This window comes from Grammomys surdaster, unplaced genomic scaffold (genome assembly GCF_004785775.1).
Source record: "Grammomys surdaster isolate TR1022 unplaced genomic scaffold, NIH_TR_1.0 218, whole genome shotgun sequence".
NCBI lineage: Eukaryota > Metazoa > Chordata > Mammalia > Rodentia > Muridae > Grammomys > Grammomys surdaster.
The window spans coordinates 2,117,942-2,143,668 of record NW_021604663.1 but is presented as its reverse complement, the minus strand read 5'-3'; the positions used below and the strand labels follow the sequence as shown (position 1 = coordinate 2,143,668).

General features: G+C 41.5%; 1 protein-coding gene across 2 annotated transcripts in view; it reads right to left on the bottom strand.

Annotated features, from left to right (window-relative positions):
- The window catches only part of Prkn (parkin RBR E3 ubiquitin protein ligase), a 1,140,372-nt gene that overhangs the window by 582,044 nt on the left and 532,601 nt on the right, over window positions 1–25,727 (bottom strand). For both annotated transcript variants that reach the window (XM_028772728.1, XM_028772727.1), the window contains exon 5: window positions 24,439–24,522. In XM_028772728.1, the coding sequence (XP_028628561.1) occupies window positions 24,439–24,522 (84 nt within the window). The remainder of the gene's footprint in view (window positions 1–24,438; window positions 24,523–25,727) is intronic.

Genomic DNA, 25,727 nt, shown 5'->3' with positions numbered 1-25,727 from the left:
TTTTCATCCCCTATCATGAAAAATAAAGAACTCTAGTATAATGGCCAGTCTTTGGTTTACAGTTTGGGTGATGCCTATGGTTGAGGTGACAATGGGAAGGGCAGTATTAGAAATAAAATTATGCCACATGAAACACTCTCCTCATGACCAGCCCATGCCTGCAGGTTGCTGATACGGCAGCCCTGAGATCATAGTTTATACCTGCTGGTACACAGAAGGCCTTCTGCGGCCTTGAGCCCTGAGAGGTCGCATGGTCCACCTTAGTCCTTACTAGGGACTTATAGTTTGCTCTCAGGTTATGCTATCAGAACTGTGGTCCTCATTTCTCATTTAATAGGAAGGGCTTCTGCTCACTGTGCTCTCCAGTATATGGAGTGATTAGAACAGCAGTTTTCAAGCCATGGGTCACTTCCACAGGGCTCTCCTAAGACCATTGGAAAACAGATATTTACATTATGATTCATAACTAGCAAAATTGCAGGTATGCAGTAGCAGTGGAAACAATGCTATGGCTGGGGGTCAGTACTACATGAAGAACTCTAACTCTATTAAAGGGTCACAGCATTAGGAAGGTTGAGAACAACTGCATAGAGAGATGGGACCTACAGATGTGCACCAAATAAACCAATCTTGGCCACCAAAAATCTACCACAGCCACAAATTTCTTGCAGTAAACCAAAAATTTGGGTCCTACTTATGCCTCCCTTAGAATCTGGCTCAAAAATCTCCATTATTAAGTACATTATATTTTTAAACATTGAAGATCACATAATAAAGAGAATCTCCAAGGTCCTATGTGTTTGAACTTCATGGTATTATTCTGTTCATCTGTATCCTTCACCTTCAGCCTTCAAATCAAAACTAGACTCGGTCCCATGTGCATGTAATCAGAGCACTCAGGAATTAGAGGCAGGAGGCAATGGATTGAAAGCAAACTAGACTTCATACTGAAAACCTGTTGCAAACACAAATAAAATAACAACAATGATGATTTAATTGTAGATAGTAGTTTATGAAACCTTGGTGTGGTGACATATTAAGGAGTTATCTTCACACAACAGTTGAGATGTTTTTGTGCTATTATTATTTTGTGTGCACTACACGAGTTTGAAATTGAGCTTTAAGAACTCCTGGCTACGTAGCATTAGATGTTATAAACCAGGCCTCATTTCTACATCTGTAATTAAGAAAAGCAACATTTAACCACATAGCGATCCTGACACATTCAGTATCTCATGCTATCAAGTGGACAAGGTGCTCTGTAATCATTGCCGTGTCAAATATACTGTGTGGAAAACACCAGCTGAGACAAATGATAAAAAAACAAAAACAAAAAAACCCAAAACCTACCCTTCTGTCAACCCTGAACAATTCAACAATAAAAACTACAAGCACATATTTTAGTAATGTCAGGATAAAGCTTACTGTGTAACAGTTGATGGGGGTAATTCTTCATGCCAAGCACAGCTTTGCTCAGTAGACAATCAAGAGCACTTTCTTCTGTATCTAATTATTTTGGACCATTTTCTCCACCATAATAAAAGACCTATTGAGACCATGTCCATCATTTTCTGAAGCTTCACCTATCCCAGCAAGACCTAAGAGGCCTTTTAAGTTCTTGGTTAACCTTTTCAGTCACCAGCCTTACTTTTTCTTTTTTTGTTTCCACTAGACAAGTTGTATTCATCTTAAAATAATCTAATACCCAGTGTGGAGAGAGAAACGTGCAGGGAGAGACACCGTTGTCTCACTGTGCCCTGCTGAGGGAACCGGCTGTCTATGAGACACACACAGGGCCCTGCGGGAAAGATCTGGAATAGAGCAGAGGCTCTGGTAGCTTCCAGAGGGAGGAAATCAGACTTGAGGCACAGCAGCAAGTAGAAAACAGATGACAAGAACTAATGCTAGTCTTTGGGAACATGGGCAAAGGCAGACTAATTTAGCCAACCATGAGGAAAGCCATTTTCAAGACTACTTGAAGAGATTTCATTATAAAACATTAAAAGTTTTTTTTTTAATTATTTCCAGTCCTTAATGGTAAATACACATCTATAATCTTGACAGATGCATAATGAGGCCCGCTTTAATAACACAACATGAATGATTAACAATTAGTAGGAAACACTAAGAGGGGTAAACTGAGCATTTCAATGATTTATAAACTTGACCAAAGTTTATAAATAAAAATAAAAGTTTTGTAATTGTACCAAATATTCCTTGCAGATTAGGAGACTTCCCCCTGAAAGATAATAATAGAAGCCCCCTACTGGGAACTAACCCATACATAAGATGGGTCTGAACTAATGACAACACCGTGCAGTGGCTTCATCTTCAACCTTAATGTAAATATAACAAGGTTAAATGATGTGTTTGTGTCCCATGGTTAGCCTCCATGATCTATTTTCATGCCATTTCATGGTTTGGCTAGCACATCACTATACTGAAATATACACTTCTAGTTTTTTTTGAAAAGCAGTGTGTACTTCACAAAAGTCTAGGTACTATAGTGATCAATTTTAGTTAGAGTATCCAGTAGATCATACAACCTTTTAAGATATGCTAGCAAGATATTTTCTTTCTGTTGTTGGAACTATGGTCACACGTGCTGAAATTCTATTACTAAATACACTTTATAAGAAAAAATAAATGTAGTAGAAATGAGCAAGTTTACCTCTTTAGTGTTATGTTTTAACCTACACCTCTTCTTCATTATTCTCCTTTCCATTGGCCTGGATGACTAGGTCCTTAATAACAAAATAATAAGCATTTTGTTATCTATATACCCTTAGAATGGCTAGTACTGTGTAAGACATGGGCTCAGATGCCTAAGGGCCCTCGGCAGGAAGCTGAAGTGCTTCAGCTCTGGTATGCCGCAGTGCATCCTCAACCCTGAGAGATGGATTGGAAGGTGCTGTTCAAAATGAGCTTATCGTGTGCAGGTCACTGGGACGATGGACTGGGATGACTCTCCCCAGAACACTTCATGCTCACTGCTCTGACATGGAACTGATCTGCCGAGCAGTGAGAGGATCTAGCTGAAGGGTGTTTCTGCAGCAGCCTCAGAGATCTGGCATGCAGATGGACACTTGGGGAGTCCCCTGTGCACATGGGGTTAACTCAACAGACATCAGCAGCTAGTACGTAATCTGTGCTTCCACTCCTGCTCAATGATGAGACTTGGCAGAAACCAGAAAATGGTTCTTTTCTTAGCCTCAGTCCAATACTGTAGGCCCCTGTGAACACATCTGCATGTGCACCAGGCCTCCAGCTGGAGGGGATGGTGGAAAGCTTTCCCCTGTGGAGGGCCATGCGTTCTCCGTCCATTGGGTGAAGGGTTTTGGGGGTTTGGTCCTTCCTTCCCAGCTACTTGAAAGCATGAGGTTGTAGCCTGCTTTTCATGTGATGTGAACATGGGTGAGACATCAGGTCAGCAGGGCCAGAACAGCAACCAATAGTCACAGTAAGTTCATTCAGTGAACTCAAAAGAAGAAAGGAAAATATGAATAAAGTCTTCAAAAGACCCTGATCTAGTTTTCAGATATGAATTTTTTCTAGATGTTCCTTTATGGATAATATTAAAAAAAAAACCAACACTCTTTGAACACTGCAGAACGGTTGAAGAAGCTGGAAGGGCAGAAATTCTAACCACATTGGTACTTTTTCCTCGTGTTCCATTACAGTCTTACGTTAGTTGGTAAGTGACAGATATGGAAGTAAGGAATGAAAGCTAAGCACAATTACCAAAATCTAGATTAGCTGAGAAAAATTTTTTAAAAAATGTGTTAAGGTTTGATAGGGTGGCTTGTTGCAGGCTTCACAATATTCCCACACCTAAGGCTTGAAAATGTGCTTACAGAATAGTTTGCTTTGAGTTCTGCAAAAATGTGCATTTTCCATGTTAATTCATATGGAAAGGTAATTAGACTACCATACTAAGAACATACTTACATGGCTTTAGAATAACTTGTGAAGACATGTTCAAGCGCAGGCATTACTTAGGCACTACTTGTTTTATGAGGCTGAACCCTCTTACCCCTTTCCGTGTCTAGCACTGTTGGGAGCAGGGCTTCCTCTGGGACTTCCAGAACCATGCAGACTTAGCAGTCTTATGCTTTAGTTGGCTTGGGGCTTCCATTAGCAACAGCCTAAATGCTATACTCTGTGGCCATCTTGTTATGAGTACCAACTGACCAGCTCAGAGTCAAGTCCCATTGCTGTGCCTCTGAATGCATCTCTGTGTAAGCTCCAAGACAGACGTCTCCAAGTTTTGCTAAATATGTATCAAATCACACTTATTTATACACCTGTATATGCATCTATTTATACACCACACACCACCTGTTGCCTGTTTAGTAGCTGTGTGCTATGTACGATTCCTGTCATTTCAGTCTCATATCTGCAAAGCTGTTTTGTTTTCCTTTCCATGAAGCACCATGGAGGTGAGCCTCACTAGGGTGTCAGGAGAGCCAGCTGGCTGCTTTCAGCCCCTTCTCTCTTGTCAATATTTTAACACAATGTCATCAGTGACTATTGTGGTCTTCCTGTAGCTAAGGGCTAGAGCACTTTGAAATATAAGAGTTACAGCTGGGGAGGGGAGTGTGAAATGCTGGGTAAAACCTGAGGCTGCAAACTACTGAGCCCTATGGGAGATGCTTACAGCTCATTGTGGTAGAGCAGAAGTGACATTCTGGTTGGTGCAATAAGATTCCCTATCATCGTAGCCATAGGCAGACGAGTAGGTTCTCAGGCTGGATAGCAAGAAGCCAGAACTCTTTCATGTTCTGAAGACCTGCTGGGTGCTGTGAGGCATCCCTTCTGACTTGTACAACCATCTGAACTGGTATGTCTACATGCATGGTACCGCAAGAGAAGCATTCTGTAAAGGCAAATGCACAGCCTTTCAGGTCACCCCATTATGCATTCATTACACCCTCCTTGCAAACGGAGGCAGATAATGCCATGCTTCACCTGCTAGAACTCTTCAGGAAGAGACAGAATTTGGAGTCCACAACCCAGTGCTTCTCCCTCAGCTTTGTCAAAGCCTGTGATCTGCAGGCTGGGGGTGTGGGGCACATCTCCACGTCTTAGCACACTTCAGTTGTCGACTACTTCAGCTTTCCAGAAAGAAATGCATTTGTTATAAATGTCCTAAGGCCCATTTGAATTGAGATCTACACAAGTAACTTTGTTTAGAAATCCTTTCATCAGGACGGTGAAGCTCCATCAACAGGACATATTAGTGTGTATTCAGATATCTTTTTTAAAAAAATGAATATCAAGCTATATTAAATAGTAATGGCTTAAGAAACAATTATTCCATCCTGTTTCAGGCTCCCCAACTGTGTACATTGGAAGGATTTTGGATATTTTTATATCATTAGAAAATGACAATATACTGTTGGAAACCAATTCTGCTTGAGACTGGCATTGTTATTCCTACAGCAATCAACTAAAGTTCTCATTTTCATGGTCTCCAAAGTTCATGTGAACTTGTCTTAAGATTTTATTTTATTATTTAAAAAATTAAGTGTGTGTGTGTGTGTGTGTGTTGGTTTGAGAACCTGAGTGCAGTGTCCATGCAGGCCAGAAGAGGGGATCTGATCCCTGGAGCTGGAGTTACAGATATGAGATGCTGGATACATTTGCTGGGAACCAAACTCGGGTTCTATAAGACTGTAAGTACTCTTAACTGTTGAGCTCTCTCTCTCCAGTTGTGTGAATTCATTTTAAGAGCCCCACGTTTTTAGATATGGTCACAATTTCTGATGGTTAATTTTGGTTACCAGCTTGCCTGGGCCTTTAGTGGGACACACTTCTGGGTGTGTCTTGTAAGGGTTCTTCTACCGAAGAGAGATCAAATAAATGAGGGCTATCCTACCCTACAGCCTGGGGAACCAGGCTGAAGAAAGGACGGGAAAAGCAAAAGCCAGTTTAGAACCAGCACATGAGACAAAATAAATTCCTTCTCATAAATTGCTTCTCTTGGCTCTTATTCTTAGCAGAGAGAAAAGTAATAAATACAGAATTCACTATTACATTAACTGTTTTAAGTTACTCTGGTCATTTTTCCTCCAGAGAATTACTTCCCCGTTGGCTAATTTTCAATTCTGTCCTACCAGTCTGATGAACCTTAGTGTATAAGAAACTCATCTCCTCAACCCCAACACATGCATAGCTGGATAAGGAACACTTCTGTCCTATTGAGAAATTAAAGAAAAATGATCAACTTATTCAAAAGATAGTTCAGATTTTTATCCCCGCAAATTCTTTCTGCCTATGCCAATTGACTGGCCACATGTTTTGACAGCATACACACAGCCCAGATGTTACTTTACCCAATATAATTTTTTCTGGATCTCTCTATCTCATAAGACAGTGACTCCCAGAGTACACAGTGTTGAATGTATGTATGTGCTCCTGTATTCACAGACCTTACTGTGGTTGGTGCTCTGCATCCCAGGTTCTTAACTTGAGGGTTGTGGAAGTGTATGAGGGAGGTGTTGAAAAGTGTGGCAATGGTAAAGGATTCTGAATGTGTAAGACTAACTCAACATCAGATGTGTAATGAATTCAAGATGCTTCTGGCCATGCTCACCTGGCCACTCTCACCTGTGGTGCATTGGGCAATTTCAGTGCATACAACAATTTCTGAACATACAACATATGAGCTTTGCACAACACATGCTATCCCATCACGCAGTACCACACAATGCTCCATGAAACACCTGAGCTCAGATTCCAGGGTGTTCTATGGTAGGAACTAGAATGTTTTGCTGTACAGGCAAATTTTTCTGCTCTTATAGACAATGGTGATTTTAACGCCTCTTCGCTCTCTTTCCTTAGCATGTGAGAATGAAGTCAGCACATCTTTAGATTATGTTATGGTAGAATGTTTGGTTTTAACATTTGCTGCTTGAGTTGGCAACTTGGATCTTGGCTTGGGTTTGGGATACATTTCCAACAATCTCTGTAGTGACCAAGATTTAATTCTGTGTACAGAAATATACGAGCATTTCTATCTCATTAATATGCACATTTGCATTGAGGGTTAATACATGGTACAATTATAGGTACAGCACGTAATTACTGTAAAATCAGTTTCTTTATGTTGCATTATCATTACACGCCTGTCTGTCACACTGGCTTCATGTCAATATGACTGGGGTTGTATGAAAGTGTCCTGGCCCGAAAGGTTGTAAGAGCGAAATTTTTAAGAAGGATTTTTTTTTTTTAAATCTAGATTGTACAGTGAGATGGACCTCAGGGTGGGGAGTAGTGGAGGAAGATGCGGGAGGGGAGAGCATGCCCCTATGTGTTCTGGGAGTGTTCCCCCTCCAAATTACACGAGAAATGAACTCTATCCAATCCCTTTGACCCAGACTCTGAATAGTGACATGGTTGGAAGCATGGGATAGCCATGTTATTAAGCTCCCAGGAGAAGTTTCAAGGATTCCATTGTGCTCTTTCAGTAGAGCTCTGTGGTATGCAATTCTGATTGTTTATTGATGTTTTATCTAAAGCCTGGCTCTACAGTGCACAGTTGTTTTAAGCTGATACGTAGGAGTAAGAAGTAACAATTGCTACTTTTAAAATTGTAATCAGTTCTCTATCTCCTACGAGGTGCTTGCTTCAATTCCCCCCTTGAAACAAGCATGCCAGTGTTTCGTGCCAAGCTACCAAAATGGACATTTTAGTTAACAGCAAATGAAAGCCAAGTGCCAGCTCTGAAACTGAGAGGTTTGAGGCCCTGTGGAGGCAGGAGCTGTGGGGTGCAGCTTTACAGATTATCTCTCTTTTGAAGCAGAAAGCTCTGGGCCCAGATGCTGTGTGCTCCTGTGGAGATATGCACGGACACTTCTGGCCATAGAAGACTTCCTTCAGGAAAGAAGGGCTTCTCCAGATGCTCTGTGGGATGCGTGAATGTGCATTACTAATGCATGGGCTCTAGGCCCTTGGGTAAGATACCAGACAGTGAACTGAAGGAGAGAGATACCAGTTACCAAGGAGCCCAGCATCTCTGCAGCATCAGCTTGGGGCAATGCACAGCTATAGGCCTGAGGCAGACATTGGGTCTTCACATGAGTAGCCACTAGCAAGGCTGGAGGGGGCACCTCTTTTGCATGGGGGTGACAGTAATCAGTGAACAGCTCTCGGGGAGATGCTGGCTAGGAAAGGAACATAGCAGAAGCATTGTGGTGGAATAAGAAAGATGGGTATTTGCAGGCATATTATACCAACTTTTGGAGAGTTTCCCAAAACATTACTATCTATGTTAGTATTTAGGATGCATTTTTAAATGGTTGGACAGATACTTATTTGCATAAAACATGTGCTACACATGAGTTATAAGGAATACACCACATAACATATTTCAGTGAATTATCTGTGTTTCAAGAGCCTCATGTACTTCTTGCCCGTGTGCCTTATTATCTCATCGTATGTTCCTACTCTTATCATTAATATGCATATCTGCTTTCATCTCTAGTAGTGCTACTATTGTATGTACCAAATTACCGTGTATGTGATATCTGAAGTGAGAAAGAATCTCAAAGACCACCTTGCCTCACAATGTCATCTTGGCTCTTTAAGGCAAAGTGGGAAGTCAGGTCTCTGAGCTCTGCTCATCCCCATGGGCTCTTCAGTAGTTAAAAAAATTTTTTTAATTGGGCTGTGCTCTAGAAAGCCTTTTCTGTTCAGGGCTTATCAGAAACACAGTTTGCAGTCTTTTAGAAAAATGTGTTAATTATCTACTGGGAAGTATGTTCTCCCTCCTTTTAATAGTTGACTGTCGCTTTGCTCCCAACATTTCTATAGTCTTTGCTTCTTTCTGTCCTAATCTAGAATGGTGTCTACACACAGCATATTTGCTGAATGTGTGGTCCATAGAAAATGGTCATTCTGTAGAATGTGACCAAGTGCTATAAAACACTATATATGCCACAAGGAATGTCCTCAGTGTGAAAGGTTCTAAGTAAATTGATTGACTCGAGCTTATTGGAAATAATGGCTAATAACTGGGATAAACATAGTTTAAAGCTAGATAATATAGCTTCTCTTGAAATGTTATTAGAGTGTTTAATGTTGAAAACCAAATTTAGGCAATGTTTGGTGTGTACCAGAGATGTGCTATCAACTCTCAATGTTGTTGCTGTGACCAAATACCTAACTAGACATAACTCAAAGGTGGACGGGTAGAGGAGCATTTTGGTGCATATTTTGATAACTGCAGATTATCCACCATGGCAGAGAAGGCATGGTGTAGTAGACACACGAGAGGCTGGTCACAATGTATCTACAGTCACAAAGCAGAGAACATGGAAGTGGGATGAGGATATGAAATCTCAAGACCGTCATCCCCAGTGATCCGCTTCTTGTGTGAGGCTTCACCTTCTGAATGTCCCCAGCAGGCTGAGTGCTCTATGGAAGCTACTTCACACAGCACCAAGTATGTTAACACTTTGTGTTCCTCCCTTGAAACAATGTTCAAAACAGCCCTTGCACATGCCATCATCTTCCCTCTCTTGAAGTAAAGACATTGAGATTGTCCTTAAAGAATACACAGACAGTAGCATTTTAGGAAATAGTGAAGATTTGGGTTTTGTCCTTACCTGAATGACATTTTAGAACTTTATTAGCATATTTGTACTGAACAAACCAATGAACTTGCTTTTGAAAATCTTATACATGCGCATTCTAGTCTCTCTTCCTTTGTGAACCTTCTACATCCCCCCAGTAGACGGCTTTGCAGCTGACTAGACCTTGGCTTTTGACAGCAGGGCCAAGGTAGACATGAGTATGAGTTTTCCCCATATGGTAAGATGACTTTGAAAACTCTGAGTAAGACACCTTCTTTTTTAGAAAACCTATCCAAAAAGTCACAGAATGATAGAAAGCACAGTTATGAATTATTAATTTCTATCCATTCTGACTACATGACTTGTTCAAAGGTCTGGTTACTTAAGAGAATTACAGGATACTACTTGGGAGATGGACAGAAGGAAGTAGTAGGCCTAGACAAATTATTAATGCTAGTTTTGCAGAACCCATTTTATTAATATTTAATATCCCTATGAAAGAGATAATTCAAATAAAATAACTTTAAAGACTGTTTTCACATACCTAATATAACATATTTTACTCAAATTGAACTACCCTCACATTTGTCATTGAGAGAATAGTTCTCTCAGTTTGTCCTGGAGACTCTATCTTGTCATTTAAGAAAAATTATGGCCCAGTAAGGAACATCAAATTTAGTGAACTCAGAACACCAGCCAACACTGGAACATGGGTGCCCACTGTGTACATAATACATTGACAAAATAATTTGGGGGGAAGGATTGAGTTTTTCCAAATACAACCAGCAACTTTAAAATGAGAGACACTTTATCCTTGTATAATTTGAGATTAAATTGAATTCTTTCTTAATTACACTTCCCTATGATGGTACACTAGACTGTAGCGAAAGCAAGTTCATCTAATTCATTCTTAAAATTTATGAGCCATTCTAGCAGAATGTGGAAGACCAGTGCATATGAAGAGCAGAGAGGAAACAAGGGTGGTTTGGATAACGTACTGCAGCAGACGCCAGTATGTCAGCGTGTGTTCTGTCCTGAGCATCAGCAAGCAAGCAGAACACAATGGACTCTAGATGTAAGGGCAGAAAGTTAATATACTTTAAACATGGGATTTATTTCAAGTCTAGGAAGTTATGATTTATTCAACATACAGTACGGACAAAAAAAAAAAACAGTTGGTGAGCTTTGTGTAGAGGAAGAAATAAAATCTAATTCATACCAACCCCTTCACACTAAAATAAAATCAGTGTGGATCAAATATTTAGGTATTTTAAAAGGTTAAGCTATAAATAACCAAGCAAGATTTTGGTAAAGATCTTTGGTGACCTTGAGTGAAGGACAAATCCTTGTGAGAGGAACTGGCTTGAAAGGCAAAGGCCGATAAAGATAACTGCTGTAATTATGTCAGGATGAAGGGCCCAGCTACTTATAAAACACCACACAGAGCCTTGTAGACTGGTACTCTCTGGTAAAAATATTTTAGTCTATATGATGCACCAAGGTTAAGAATCATAAATGTGATCTTAATACTTAGGAGGAAGATCAGAATTTAGGCTGGTGAGATGACTCTGTTTAGGAGTGCTTGCTATTCTTCCAGAGGGCTTGGGTTTGATTCTCAGCATCCACACAGTGGTTCACAGATATTCTTGACTTCAGTCCCTCGGGCTCTGAAGTCTTCTATTGGTTTCTGCAGGTACTATGTATATGTGGCATACACACACATGTGTGTGTGTATTGTTAAAACAGCCATACGCAAATGAAATCCTTGCTCATAGAATAAGAGAAATCAACCAAACAACAAAAAGAAATGCTTATCTATAATAAAAAATTATGTATATAATATATAATGTATGATATATTAAAATTATATATAATTTATATCATATATACACACACATTATATATACATATATAATTTATATCATAAATCCATCACATATATATATATATATACATACATCTATACATATATATACACAAACACACATACATACATACATACATACATACATACATACATAAAAGAACCATTAAACAATAAAGAAAGGCTCCTATGGTAACTGGAGAGGAATAGCTTAATATGAGAGTCCGTGCTTCATTTCAGTAACTGACCCAGGTAAAGAAGGATAAAAGTACTTTGGAGGGCTACTACCTCAACACAGTCACCTTAACCTGGGGCAGCCTCTCCAGGGTCCCTTTGGGAGTAATGCAGTGATGCCTGAAACACACAGTGTCTATGACAGCCATTCTGCTCCAGGTTCTGTCTGAGACTGACCAGGTACGCTGACAGAAGTGGACACAGGAGAGTACCGATGTACTGTTAGCGCACTATAATGCAGCTCAGCCTCCAAGCTCAGCACCTGTACATCCTTTACAGACATACAGCAGAGGCCGCCACTGAAAATATATAGACCAGCACTTTTCAGTCTGTGTTCTCATCACTTTGGGGGTCGAATGACCCTTTCGGAGAGGTCACCTAAGACCATGGGGCGGAGGACAGAACAGATATGTTCATTATGATTCGTAACAGTAGCACGAAAAATAATTTTATGGCAGGAGATCACCAGAGAATGAGAAACTAATTTAAAGGGCGATAGGAGGGTTGAGACCCTCTGATGTAGACCTTCATATTTTGACATATGAACTGAGCAAAATACATGAAGCAAACATGCTATATAAGAAAATGTTTAAACAACAACACCATTTACAATGTTTCTGCACACACACACACATACACACACACACACGTTTTTAAAGGGGCATTGCTATCTTTGTTATCATTAGTCTCTGGATATCATAACAAGATTCTTAAAAGCAAGTGTCTGGCCAGCAGTACCTGGGCGGTAGGCATTTCTGGGTAAGTATGAATATACCTAGGTAAGTATGAATGCAGCTCAACACAGTTGTGGATGACAATGCCAAGTCTAAGGTCAAAAGGTGAATTTCCGTGGAGAGTTCCTCTGGCTCTCTGAGCACGGACAACTTATAGTAAACTTTTCTTTTTCTACAACTGCAACTGCTCAGACATAAGCCATTCCACAGAGTCCTGAATGACTATGTCACTGACAAGTGACTTGACAATTACTCTGCAAAACACATGCATAACCTCAGCAGACATGGTGCAGATAGAGTGCACAGGTACATGAAGATAACTAGCCAGGTGTGTCTTGTACATGGCCTTTGGAGATTTGACCCAAAGTGCTTAGTGTGTCTGTCGGACACCATCTCAGTAAAGGCACACTTGGGGTTGGACTATCTTATCCCTCAAAGCCCCTCCAACTCTGCACAGTCCTGCAGTTCTATGCTGACACCCCTGACCACCAAATCACTCCTTTCTAATTTGTCCCGCCATCTGTAAAACTGTTACACACAAGCCCTCAGGTGGACAGACAGACAAGCACACAGAATTGTTTCTGTCAGAGCATGCGTAATCCTCTTTATAATTGGGCGTCACACAGAGCATTATGGAAGTCTCCACAGTCATCTGTTGGTATATTGGAAACACTCCTGATGCTGTTCCTATGGTCTTTTTATTGGTGTGCTCTCCCTTCACAGAGAACCAGGTTCTGTAAAGGCAAAGGTTTACACTTATTATGTATTAGAACATACTTACTCACCATCCTCCCTCTTCCTCATCCCTCCTCCTCATCCCTACCTATCATCCCCTGTCTTTCTTCCTCCTGTTTATACTTCACATACATTCCACAAAAACATGTACTGTTTGTCTCTATATATAACCTAAGATCCACAAATAAAGAAGCTGTGGTATCTGTCTTCCTGTGTCTGGTTTATTTTGTTTAATAGACCTCCAGTTCCATCCATTTCTTTGCAAACAACATAATTTCATTCTCCTTTATGGCTGACTAAAACTCCATCCTGTATATATATCTCCCACATTTCCTATATCTCTTCATCTGCTGATGGGCACCTAGGGTGATTTTGTAAGTTGGTTATTGTCCTTGGCCCTTAAAAAATACCATTTAACAGTAAATTTGCAATTTCAGTAGGGGTTGGTGGGAACTGCTTATCTTTGCTCTACTTAGAAACAGCCAAGGAGGCTCAAAAATGGGTATTGGAATTGCTGCAACCTTATTTGTGCACACAATGGCAGCTGTTCCTAGAAGAATTCTAACTGCAGGGCTGAGGCATGGGGCCCCTTAAGTCGTCTCCCCACTGGGTTATCTCTCCATGCAGCCTGTCCAGGAAAGCCTCTTTTAAAACTCCAACCTTGTTTTTGAGAATGTCATATATGGGTACTGTGTTTACAACATTTCTGCTCTCTGCTCCTCCCACACTCCCTCTCAAATTCATGGCTTTTTTCTTTAAATATTATTGTTCATACACATACATACACATACATACACATACATACACACACATACATACACACACATACATTTATACATACATGCAACATGAGCCTCTTCTGTGTTACTCACATCTATACATTCTTCAGACAAATTTAAAAACTAGTGTGTCGTGGTTGATTTTGGTGATTAGTCAATTAAGTTGGGGCAGTTCCAGAGATGTGGTGACGAAGGGCCCAGGGGAGCAAGAGCAGAAGAAACGATACGACGTGAGAGGGGGTATGCACTTGAGAACAAGGAAATGGCCACTGTGGACCTAGACCCCAGATGACAGGGTCAGAAATCAGGGTCACCCTCCAAAAATGAAGCCTTTGGTGCTTCAGCTATCTCGTGTACTTGTCTCTCCAGAGGCCCAACTGCTTTGTAATTCCTGAGCCAGTGGATATTCGCAGGTTCCTAGTGAGTGCTACCAGCATTGACTATTGTCCTTCATTCATCTTTAACCACGAAATAGCATTTGTCAGGGAGAGAAACACCGACCCCTCAGCCCTCCAACACCGTTCCTATCTCCACTGCCTTGTGAGTCTCTCTCACCCATTGCCCAAACAAATCTCAGCTTTCCCACTCTGAAGCGGTTCCGCTATTGCTTTTGGTTTCATTCTGCAGTGTCTTTTGCGGGGCCCCTGTAACAACTGTGACAGGATTCTGATGAAGTACTCTAGTTCCAAAGTTGGAAAGAATATGTGGCAAATTCAGACAAATCAGCTCCCATGTTCCCGACAGTGCTTGGTAACTTATGGTAGCTCACCACGTCCTGACCTGTGCGCACTGTGACTTCTCAGTATTTAAGCTAAGCTTTCTTTCAGTCTGGCTAAGTTTTCTGTACACTGCTGTTTTGGACCACAGTGTTCAATTGGACCCCACAGTATGGCTGAGCAGCCAGCTCTACAGCCCTGGGAGGAAGCCATGACACTCACCTCTAGTGCAGAGAGCTTTTAAGCTCTGCTCTTAGGGAGGGGTGTGGTCTGCATAATCACTTACATATACTTAACCTCGAAGGCAGTCTTCTCTGCTTTTATGCAAATGAACCATTACATCCCCAAGGTGCATGGCTGAAGTATAGCTCTTCTTAGGAGGAAGACCATTTAAAACATTTCCATTGTTTTAACAAGAAAATGTCTAAATTTGAATACTTGCCTTATTAATTTATCATTGTAAACAGGACATTGGATGTCAGAAAAGGTTTGCATAGAGGGAGATTGTGCTAAGTGATATGAGCCCTAACTATACAATATAAAGTCACTTCATGACTTTTAGAATTTTTATGAGCTTCTGTGTGAGTTTTAGTGAAATGGTAGAATCACAGAAATGGTTCACTTTTATAAGGTGGCCGGTAAGAGAGGAACAAATGATAACCTTAGCAAAAGGACAGTGTTGGGATCCAGGGAAACACAGATTCTTCTCAGTAAGTTGGGGAAGCCTTCAGATAAAGACAGATTGACAATCTCTAAAGAACTTTCACTTAAAAAAAAAAAAAACCCCTAAGGATTGATAGGAGTCTGGGGCTTCACTACTCTTCAGTGAACTTCCAAAATTTCTATACAATCTGTGTTCCCAAAGCAAAGAACCAGAAATGAACAGGGCTCAGAGGGCCAGGACACAGTGGAGAAGGGGCTCTGCTAGCCGCTCCAGCTGGCAGCACTCAGTTGTTAGCAGTTTGTCAGCTCAGCCAAGATCTCTGAGGTCTGATAGACTGAACAAATATCTCAACACTACCCCCAATGAAACAGTCCTATTGTCTCCAGGCTCCTGATGGCCTCTGGTGCCAAGAGGAAAGGACCATGTGCTCCCCATTGAGAGACACAAAAGCCAGTTGCAGTGGGGGAAGGCTGAGGGGAGTCCTTCTCGCTGGACTAGCCACTTCTGGCCACTGCAGATAACAGAGAGTTGTAGATAAAGATAGATTTTCAATCAACCACTAAACAGACTCCCGCTGAGGAGCATACTGGAGAAACGTGAACACTGAATGCAGAAAACAACCATATGGCTGCTTTTAATGACCCAATCAATACAAGAAAAGTGTGGCACTTGTAATCAGCTGTAGACCCAAATCTCATTTGTTTGTTATGCTTCTGGCTTTAAGGAAGGCAGACCTCGGTGCTCATTTACCTTGATTCACAGTACTCCAGAGATTCAAGGTGGAGAAACATAAGACGAAAAACAAACAAAAATGCATTTTTATTGTCTTCAAATTTTCCTTTTTTTCTCATGGTTCCTTGAGTTGTCACTATTCCAGTCTATTTCCCCTGCCTTTCACGTTACCCAAACTTCAACTGAGACTCCCTGATCCTCTAGAGAAAAGCCCCCAAACTAAACAGCAGGGGACACAGAGACAGGCAAGGAAGAACCGCACTCTGCCTATTTTCCAGTCACACCCAGGGTAGCTGTGCCCCTCTGCAGCTTTAGGCAGACCCCTACCTACTGACTGGACTACCACCCCTGATCTCTGACTGGCCAGTCCTTCAGGATCAGCATAACACAATATTCGCTGAGTTCTCTCCCTTCTAGGCTGCATTTCAGCGGGTACTCTAAGTCTCATGCTCTGAACATCCTGAGCTTTTCATCTTCTTGACAAACCCCAGGTCATCAGCACTGTGCAGCGCTGCGGCAGAACGCAGAGTATTGGTTTTCCATCAGCCAACAGCAGGCAACTGAAATCTGTGCATGGAATGAACTTGACCTTTCCATCCCTTTATTAGGCTCAGCTCTTGAACCTCATGCATGCTTTATCCTGGCCTACCATCACACAGAAAATGCCTTATTCCTTCCTCAGTTCTGCCTCCCCTAGAAAGTGAGTGGATGGCCTGTTAAAGGGGTTTCTCTTCTTGGAATGCCAGAAGCACTATTTTGTGCCTCCCTGGCACTTAGGCTACATTGCTGTGCTGGTCTCTGCTCTGTCCTCTTGGAGAAGTCCCTCACACTCAGCCTCACTGACACATAGGTGTGCCTGATGATCATTTGTCTACATGTCTGGAGTGCACCAGATTTCTCTCAGCTGGGACAGCAGTGTGTGAAGTTCTGATTTGCATCCCCTGCCTGACACAGTGAGACATTTAGCCCTGCCCTCTCAGTCTTATCTGGACAGCTGCCCTTTCTGTAAAGAAGCTCCTCTGTGATCAGAGTCTTGGCTCTGGGAAGGAGCGTGGTAACGCAATGGGCATTAACCATATTTCTTTCCATGGAAAGACACAGTTTATGAATTACATTATTTCCTGTTTCAATCTTTTTTCTTCATCGCTTTGGGGTTTCTTTCCCAAAACTATAAGTGACAGGGAACATGGTGATTACCTACTCCAGGGAGCTCAGAGGTTGTGAAGAATCACAGGAACCATTACAAGTCAATATGTTGCCCACATGTGGGTCACAAACACATGAAATCTATTCGAATTGGTGATCCATATAATCACAATTCGCATTTGAAGTTTAGAAAACTGTTCTTAAGTATAAAAACATCAGTATATATCTTTAAAAGTAAATGTAGTTATGTCCCCCTGGTAACGTTCTGAGAGCTAGTTTGATCCAAGTAAGAGAGATGGGGGTTCCTTAATGACCACCATCAAGGCGTGATGAAGTAGGGGCCTCCTCCAGACATCAGTCACCCGCTTGGAGGATCAAGAGAGCTGGTCCCCAGCCCTGGAGCAGGCCTCTCTCTCCTGCTCCATAATTCTCACCTCCTCCTTCTCCTCTTCTCACTGAATTAGTCTCCTGTGTATCTGTGCTGGGGTGCTCTTTGACTGACCTCTCATTCCCAAATCCCTGATATTCTTTCATTTGAGTCTAATCTGTCGTACTATCTGAGGTATTCAGTGCTGATTACAGTGACATATGATTGGCTTGTCTCCAGCTCTCAGAATTTCAATTACAATGATTTTGAAAACGTTATCATATTTCAGCCATCTCTTCTGCTAGATAAACACATCTTCCTGGATCTAAAACCCACTGATTCAGAGGCCTGCCTTTCACTGATTAATCATGATAAATTCCCTTTTTTGATTCTTTGTTGTCTGAGGTTTTTATCTAAGATATGATCAAACTGTAATTACATTACCCCCCCTGACATGTTTAGTTTGGGAATCTTTAATGGGAAAATTTGAAGCTTCTGGAATTAATCGATGATTTAAAAAAATAAAACTCAGACATTTCCACACTGTGCCGGCTAGTTTTATGTCAACTTGACACAAGGTAGGGTCATCTGAGGGGAAGGAATCTTAATCTAGAAAATGTCCCCCATAAAAATAGGACTGTATGCATGCAAGTCTTGGTCATTTTCTGGATTGATGATTGATGTGGGAGGGTGCAGCCCAGTGTGGGTGGTGCCATCCTTGGGCAGGTATTCTTGAGGTATATAAGAAAATTAACTGAGCAAGCAGAGGAAGTGAGCCTGTAGCAGCACTCCTCCACGACCTCTGCTTTAGTTCCTGCCTTGACTTCCCTCACCAATGGACTGTTATCTGGATGTGTAAGATGACATAAAAAAAACTCTTTCCTCCCCAGGTTCTGTTTGGTCCTGGTTGCTTTATCACAATAGAAACTGTAACTAAGACAAGCATTATTGTACTACTATGGCACATATTTCTATTGTAGTAGGTTATAAAGTACCTGACTGAGACAACAAGAATAAAGACAACTTGGAATTAACATGGATCAGGTGCTTCCTCGAATGAGCAAAGAAGAGTTGTTTTTAATGCTTTAACGTCCTTACTTTGCTTAGATAGGGGATAATCAGCGTGCCCTGTCCCTGCAATGGTGGACTGAGCCTGCACAAGCAGACGCTCAGCTACAGGAATGCAGTCCTGCTGCTTGATCTCCTAAAGATGAATTCTTCTCACACGAAGAATCTTTATGATTCCATAGAGAAAATGTTTGTTGATTTACTGTACCATAATGTTATAAAATAGCTCAGATGAAAAAATGGGTTATGTAACAGAGAAAGAAAAGCTGAATTGTATGACGCTGAAGCCTCAGACCCTCACAAAAACATAGATTCAAAAGAAAAGAAAAGAGAACAAACAAACAAAAACCTGTTTCTCTTATACCTTAAAAAACCCCACTTCTGTGTTAAATGGGGCGCGGGGGGGGGGGGGTAAAAAGGATCAAAATACATTGTATGTATGAATGAGATTCCCAGAGAATAAAATTGTACTAAAACAGTATTTTTTTAGATTAATACATTTTCATGTCAACAAATACTTGAAGATTATTCTATTTTGCTCAATTTTATCCAGTTCCATCATGATAAAAGTAGCTCAACAACTCAGAAAAGAACAGGAAACTTTTTCTTATCAAGTACTCAAAACTTGGTTTAGAAATAAGCTGTCCTTGGGTCTGAATACTTGATTGGTTTTTGAAAAATGCCGTTAGAGGTTTCTAGTTTGTCACCCAAATAGCATGTCAGACGACAGAGAGCATTTCGTCAGGCTCAGACACCATTCAATCATAATCTGAGTGTGACTTCAAAGCTTTCACAATTCAATTTTATTTAGAATTGAGAAAATATGACTGTGGAGAACAGGGTAAGGGCAGAGCGAGCATTTGTCTTCTGGGAACCACAGGGCAGAACGGAAAGGGAGCATGTGAGTCCATTCCTCATTTACTCCCAACTTCGTTTGCCAGCCTCTGCATCTAGGTGACCTGTTGCCCTCTGACAGTGTTGGGGTCCTGGGAAGATGCTCAGGGTGATGTTGTGTGAGCATATGTTTGTGTCCATGGGGTCCCTTAACAGTACAAAGAACAGAAAGGCCACAGCGCGTGTGTTGCACAAATTCATTCGGCCATTTGTGGCAAACTCAGGGACCACTGGGAAACCTGCACCTTTCCTCAACAACCAAAACAAATACTTAACTTTCCATTAGAATTAGTTACTAGGAAAGTAAGAATGTACAGCTGGCACAAGATACATTCCCTGTCTTCCTGCTTAAGGTTCTAAGGAAGTCTGAGAGAAATAATGAGTTTCAGAGTCCTTAGGGGATGCCGATTCGGCCCAACCAAAGTATCATGAAGACACATTTGGAAAGGAAATATACAAGTGGCTTATAAATCAAAATTTTCCAGTGCTAGGGAACTCTTACTTAATCTGCATTTTGTGTTAGTGTTTCCCGTAAGGATGAAATCAGAGACACTGACTAGGAATATTAAGTTTTCCCCAAATCAGCACACCAGGTGACATATGCTGAGCCCAGCAGTGGAGAGGTAAAAGCTCCCCAGATCTCATACCAAGTTTAACAATAATTGATGATAGTCAGGGGGTAGTTGTAAGTATCAAATGTCACGTGAAATAAATCTCATAAGTATTTTTAGAGCTTCTTAACTTTTTGATAAGACAAACATAAATGATCTAAAACAATTTACCTCCTATTAAAATCATATGGTCAAAACAAAGCTACACAATTTTACACACAATTTCAAGTCACTCTTACTTTATATAAATATAAAATTGATGTATGTCATTACCGAGTAGTGAAATTAACTTCATTCAAAGAATCTTTTACATTCCATTTTTATTTTTGAGATTATAATTGAATCATGTCCCCTTCCCTTTCTCCAAATCTACTCCCTTGCTTTCTTTCAAATTTATAGCCTCTTGTCTCTCAGTTGTTGTTAAATACATATATGTATATCAATAATAACCTTGGTCATTTGTTGTTTTGAGAGATAATTCATTTCAGCTGAAGGAATGTCCCTTTCCTTATCCTGAAATCCAGCTGAGAGCCATGAGGGGAGAGGAGGCATCCTCCCGGATGCCTGAGAACTGCCTCATTTATGCAGACATATCACTGAGGCCAGGGGTCTTGGTAGGGAGATGCTAGGAGGGCTTCATGTCTTTGGGGGCTTAGGATGTAAACATAATGCCTTGACACTAGGATCTCTGGATTCTCCTTAGCCTGTGTGTGTGAAAGTGACATAAACACATGTTCTTCAACACACAGAATAGACAGACACAATATGGTCACCATCTCAGGCCTTAAAGCTATTGAGTACGTAAAACATAAAAGAAAGTTTGGATAGCAAATTGGAGGTCTTCTGCCACATCCAAAGTTGAATTAATTTTTCTAGTGCAGAAACTTGTAATTGATTATGTCCCCTTTAATCTCAAGGACATGCCCTGTGAGATAATTATTTAGGAAACAGTAAGATGCGATTCAAAATGAATGCCATGCTCCTTCGTAAAATAAAAGCTACTACTATGCACCTGAACCAGCTCCTGAGTGCTCTTTCTAAAGCAAGTTAGGGTAAAGTGGGTGTTTTTATATGATGTTTTCTTTGTGTGTGTGCATGTGGATTGAGAGGACAACTTCCAATTCCTTCATTAGATGCTGTGCTTCATGACATGGTTTTCCACTCGATCTAGAACTCACCATGAAAGCTACTAGCTGTCCAGAGAGCCCCTTCTTTTCCTTACCTTGGCAGTGCAGGCATTACAAGTGTGTGCCAGCACACCCGGCTTTTAAGAAATGTACATTCTGGGATCAAGCTCAGGCCCTTCTGCTTACAGCATGAGCATTTTACCAACTGAGCTGGCTCCCAGCACCTGTGTCTGCTATCTCAAAAACTAAGGATAAATCTGTCTGGTTGAAAATGGTCCAGTTAGGCTATATGTGCATGTATAAATACTAATTGATGATAGATTAAGAACTCTGCTCTTCTGAGTTTGAGTTTGAACTATATGGTGTCCAAGATATGCAACAGAAATAAACATTCTTACACATATTCTTATATATCAACCATCCTTCCATTTACCTGTTCATTATTCCCTCCTTCTGTTGATCATATTTACCTATTTATATCTATTCTGCCTATATAATATATATATGTGTATGTATATGCATATATATATACAAACACACAGTGGATGTGTACTGTATCACAATTATATGTAATCATATCTATATGTATAAATAACATAATTACACATATTCATGCACATGAATAAATTATACTTAAGAATTCTGTCTGTAGAACAATACACTTTAATTTCACGCCAGTGGGAAACTCACAAGGATGCATTGTGATTTGACATCTGTGATTGACATGTAAGCCATTATTTTTCTTAAAATTTCTTTCTTTGGGCTTTGCATTCACAGAGAGTCTGTCTGTGGTCCTCAGTCCCTGTGTGATGGAGAAAGCTTGTCTGCCTGCCGCTCCCTTCTCTCCCCGTGTCCTTTCGATCACCTGGCAGACTAGCGAGAGGAGGCCAGTCTAACGATGCAGCTCAAACTCGGAACCTCTTACTGTTGACAGATTTTGCTCGTTAGAGGAGATATGAACTGCCAGTTGGCTGGGACGGTTTGTGAACCAACACTGACATTTGTGTTGGTGCCTTGTCAGTGTTTACAGCTCCCGGAATGCATGGGAAGGGCAGGACTTGCCTGAGGATTTTTGAGATTAAAAGTATACAATATACAAATGACAAATAAGATAAATGATAAACAACAACAACAACCCTTATTGAAAAGACATCTTTAGAGAGAAGCTGCTCCTCTGTGTGAAGCTGACAGGGTCTGTGACTGAAGTGCCATTCTCTGTTCTGTGTAATTGTCCCCTGCTGACAAGCACAGGCTTCACATGGAGGAGGTGCTTCTCTCTGAAGTTGTCTTTTAAGCCTGTCAGCCATGTTAAGTCTTCTAACTTCCCACGATGTCAGAAAACAGCAAGGTGAGTCAGAGATGAACCTTAAGAGGGATAATTGACGGGCGTGGAATACAAACACGAAGTACGGGTGCTGGGAGCAAGATAGGCCTTCTGTCTCATTTCTCTTTCCTAGGCTCAGAACTGCCATTTTGTTGGCTTTTCCTTAACACCTGTGAAGTCACTGTAGGGCTTTTAAATGGGCACATTCCCACAGTTACTCTTGAAACACACATTTGAGTCTGCACCCCTGTTATCTAGCAGGTAGATCCCATAATCCTTGGGGTCTTCCAGCTGCTAAGCACCATTTGCTTGTTAATAAGCTGGCTTGCAGCTGGTGTATTTGGGCAGCTTCAAGACAGGGCTTTTCCACAGAAAGTGAAGCGGGATATTAGTCCAGGGACTTTCAGGCCTGCCCTCCCAGCTTCCGGGGGGTGGGGGGCAGAAGGACTGAGATTAAGTTGATGACCAATGACCAATGGTTTAAGCAACCATGCCCCCCCCCCCGTGTGTGTCTGTGTGTGTGTGTGTGTGTGTAGGAGAAGACTCCAAAAACCACGAAGGATAGCATTTAGAGAAGACAGTTTCTGTACAGCCCTGGAAGGTGAGGTTAGGGAGTGAAGGGCGTTCTGCCCCCATTCCTCCTCTCTTACTCCATGTGTTTCTCCATTAGCTTCCTCTGCAGTGTTCTTTATAGCAACTAGGCAAGGACGGGCTTCCCTGAACAGTCAAACCCAGAGCGAGAGGCTTCAGGTACTTCAGTTTATATCTAGTCCGGATTCTCAGGAGAAACGTGAGGCTTGAAAATGGCATCTGAGATGAGGACAGTGTTAGGAACTGAGCTCTTACCCTGAGGGGTGTGTGTGTGTGTGTGTGTGTGTATGTGTGTGTGTTCATGTATTTGGGCATGGATGAAAATAGGTACATGTGAATGTATCCATGTGGAATCCAGAGAGTAATCTGCATATCAGCCTTAAATTACTCTCTACCTCAGTTTGTGAAATATGGTTTCATTAAATCTGAAGACCACTGCTTCAGCTAGACTCTCTGCCTGCATTTGCCTCCACAATGCTGCTTTACAGACATGTGCCATGGTGCCTGGCCTTATACACATGTGCTGGGATTGACCTCAGACACCTGCCGTGGTGCCTGGCCTTTTAGGAGGGAGCCTAAGATTGAAGCCTGGCCTCCTTGTCTTTGTAGTGAGCACTTTATCAACCGATCCATCTCCCCACACCTCCTACACTTTTTCAGGTCACAGAAATCTCTGTTGATTGTTATGGTTTGAGAGTAGAAGAAAAATGGTTTCATTTGCTTTTTGAGATTATAACAACAACATTTTCCCCTTCCAATTCCTCCCTTAAAGCCCTCCTGTATACTGCCCCTCACTCTCCTTCAAATCAAAAAAAGTAGCCTCTTTTCCACTAATTGTTATTGTATGCATATACCTATATGTATAGATATTCCTAATGTATATGTATAACACATAATACATAATACACGGAATATAGAATATGTATTCCTAATATAAATGCTCATTCCTATGATGTCACTTGTATGTATGTTTTCAGGGCTGAACAACTAATTGGTGTGCTCGTCCCTGAGGAAGACCAGCCTACCACTCCCAGCTTCTCTCAGTTGCCTTTCTACATCACCAGAGCAGCTGTTCCTCGGGAAGTGAGACTGGGGGTACAAATGCGGGGAGAGTTTTGGTGAATGTGGTTAACACATCTGGATATAACTCTACTTCTGATAGGATCTATGACTATATGGGAGAAAGTCAGTTGATGCTCTTAGCCTCTATTCCAATGTAGTAGGCACTGAAAGGAGGTTGCATTCTAAATTCATAAATAATTTAGTCAGACACTTACAGCTCTGGTTCCACGGCAGTCTGGAGACTGGCACTCACCACTCATCCGGTTTGGAATTAAGACATCGTCCCAGCAAGATGGACCCTTTAAAAAAAAAAAGACCAAAACCAAATGAAAACAATCCATCATTTCCTTATGTACAACAGAAATGGAAATGCGCTTTTTGTGGAGAATCTTGACGGCTTCCCAGTGGAATCATCGGACACAATGAAATGACAAGGACTACAGGGATCTCTCGAGTGGGGCTAACAGACACAGTGGGGGCTTATCCAGATGTTCTTGTGTGATCTGTTAGCTCACGAGTGTCCCCATAAATACATATGACTTCATTTGGTATTTGGCTCAAACAGGTCCGGTTTCCATTCCTTTGACTCCTTTGGGGGCCCTGTTTAAATCTTGCTGCCTGGAAGGACATTCAACAGTTGTGACAATATTCTCTAGCTGGTCTACCCACTTTACAGCAGCTGTCACTTCCTCACAAGTGGCATGACAGCTGATGAGGTGGGGTCTGTTACCTCACTGCATGTGGATTCTAGAGAAGACCTGGTCTATACACAGTATCCCGGTACATAGAGAGGCTCTGGGCGCTGGACCACAGTATTCAAGTAATCAAGAAACAAACCTTTAAGTAACAGCCGGAGTCTTTCCATTGGATGAGAAGTCTTTGCCTGCTCTACTACTGTTTGAGTTTCAAGAGGTTGATCCAGGCCCAAAGCACTCAGAGCAGAAAGAGCATGATATATTTTATTTGCAAATGTTTTGAATGTAGTACTAACCAACAGGAAACAACCTGGATCACTGGAGAACTATGCAGAATCACATGCATCCACACTAACTCCGGGTTCTTAATCACTAATTTGTGTTAGAGCAGGAGTGCAGCTCTTAAAGGTTCTGGAAGGAAACAATGAGAGACAGCTGAGGATCCGCAGAGCTTTTGGCACAGGTGGTCTGACAGCCAGTGGCCTGGAGCCAGGCGGGGGACATTTGGACAAAGGAGCAATGGATGTGGATTGTCACTTACACTGCAGGAAGTAAAAATCAGTCATCATGGGCCAGCCCGAGGACCATTTCTGTGCCAGAAATCAGCTCCTGAGGAGCTCAGAAAGTCTACAGCAGAAACTAGTGAATACGTGAAGGTACACAGGCCAGAGCCTCTGCCTGGAGTCTGTATACGCTTAGACTTTCTTCACCATAGTATATGAACATACATATGTGCACCCACACCATACACGCACAGATACACACACACACACACACACACACACACACACACACACACACACACACAC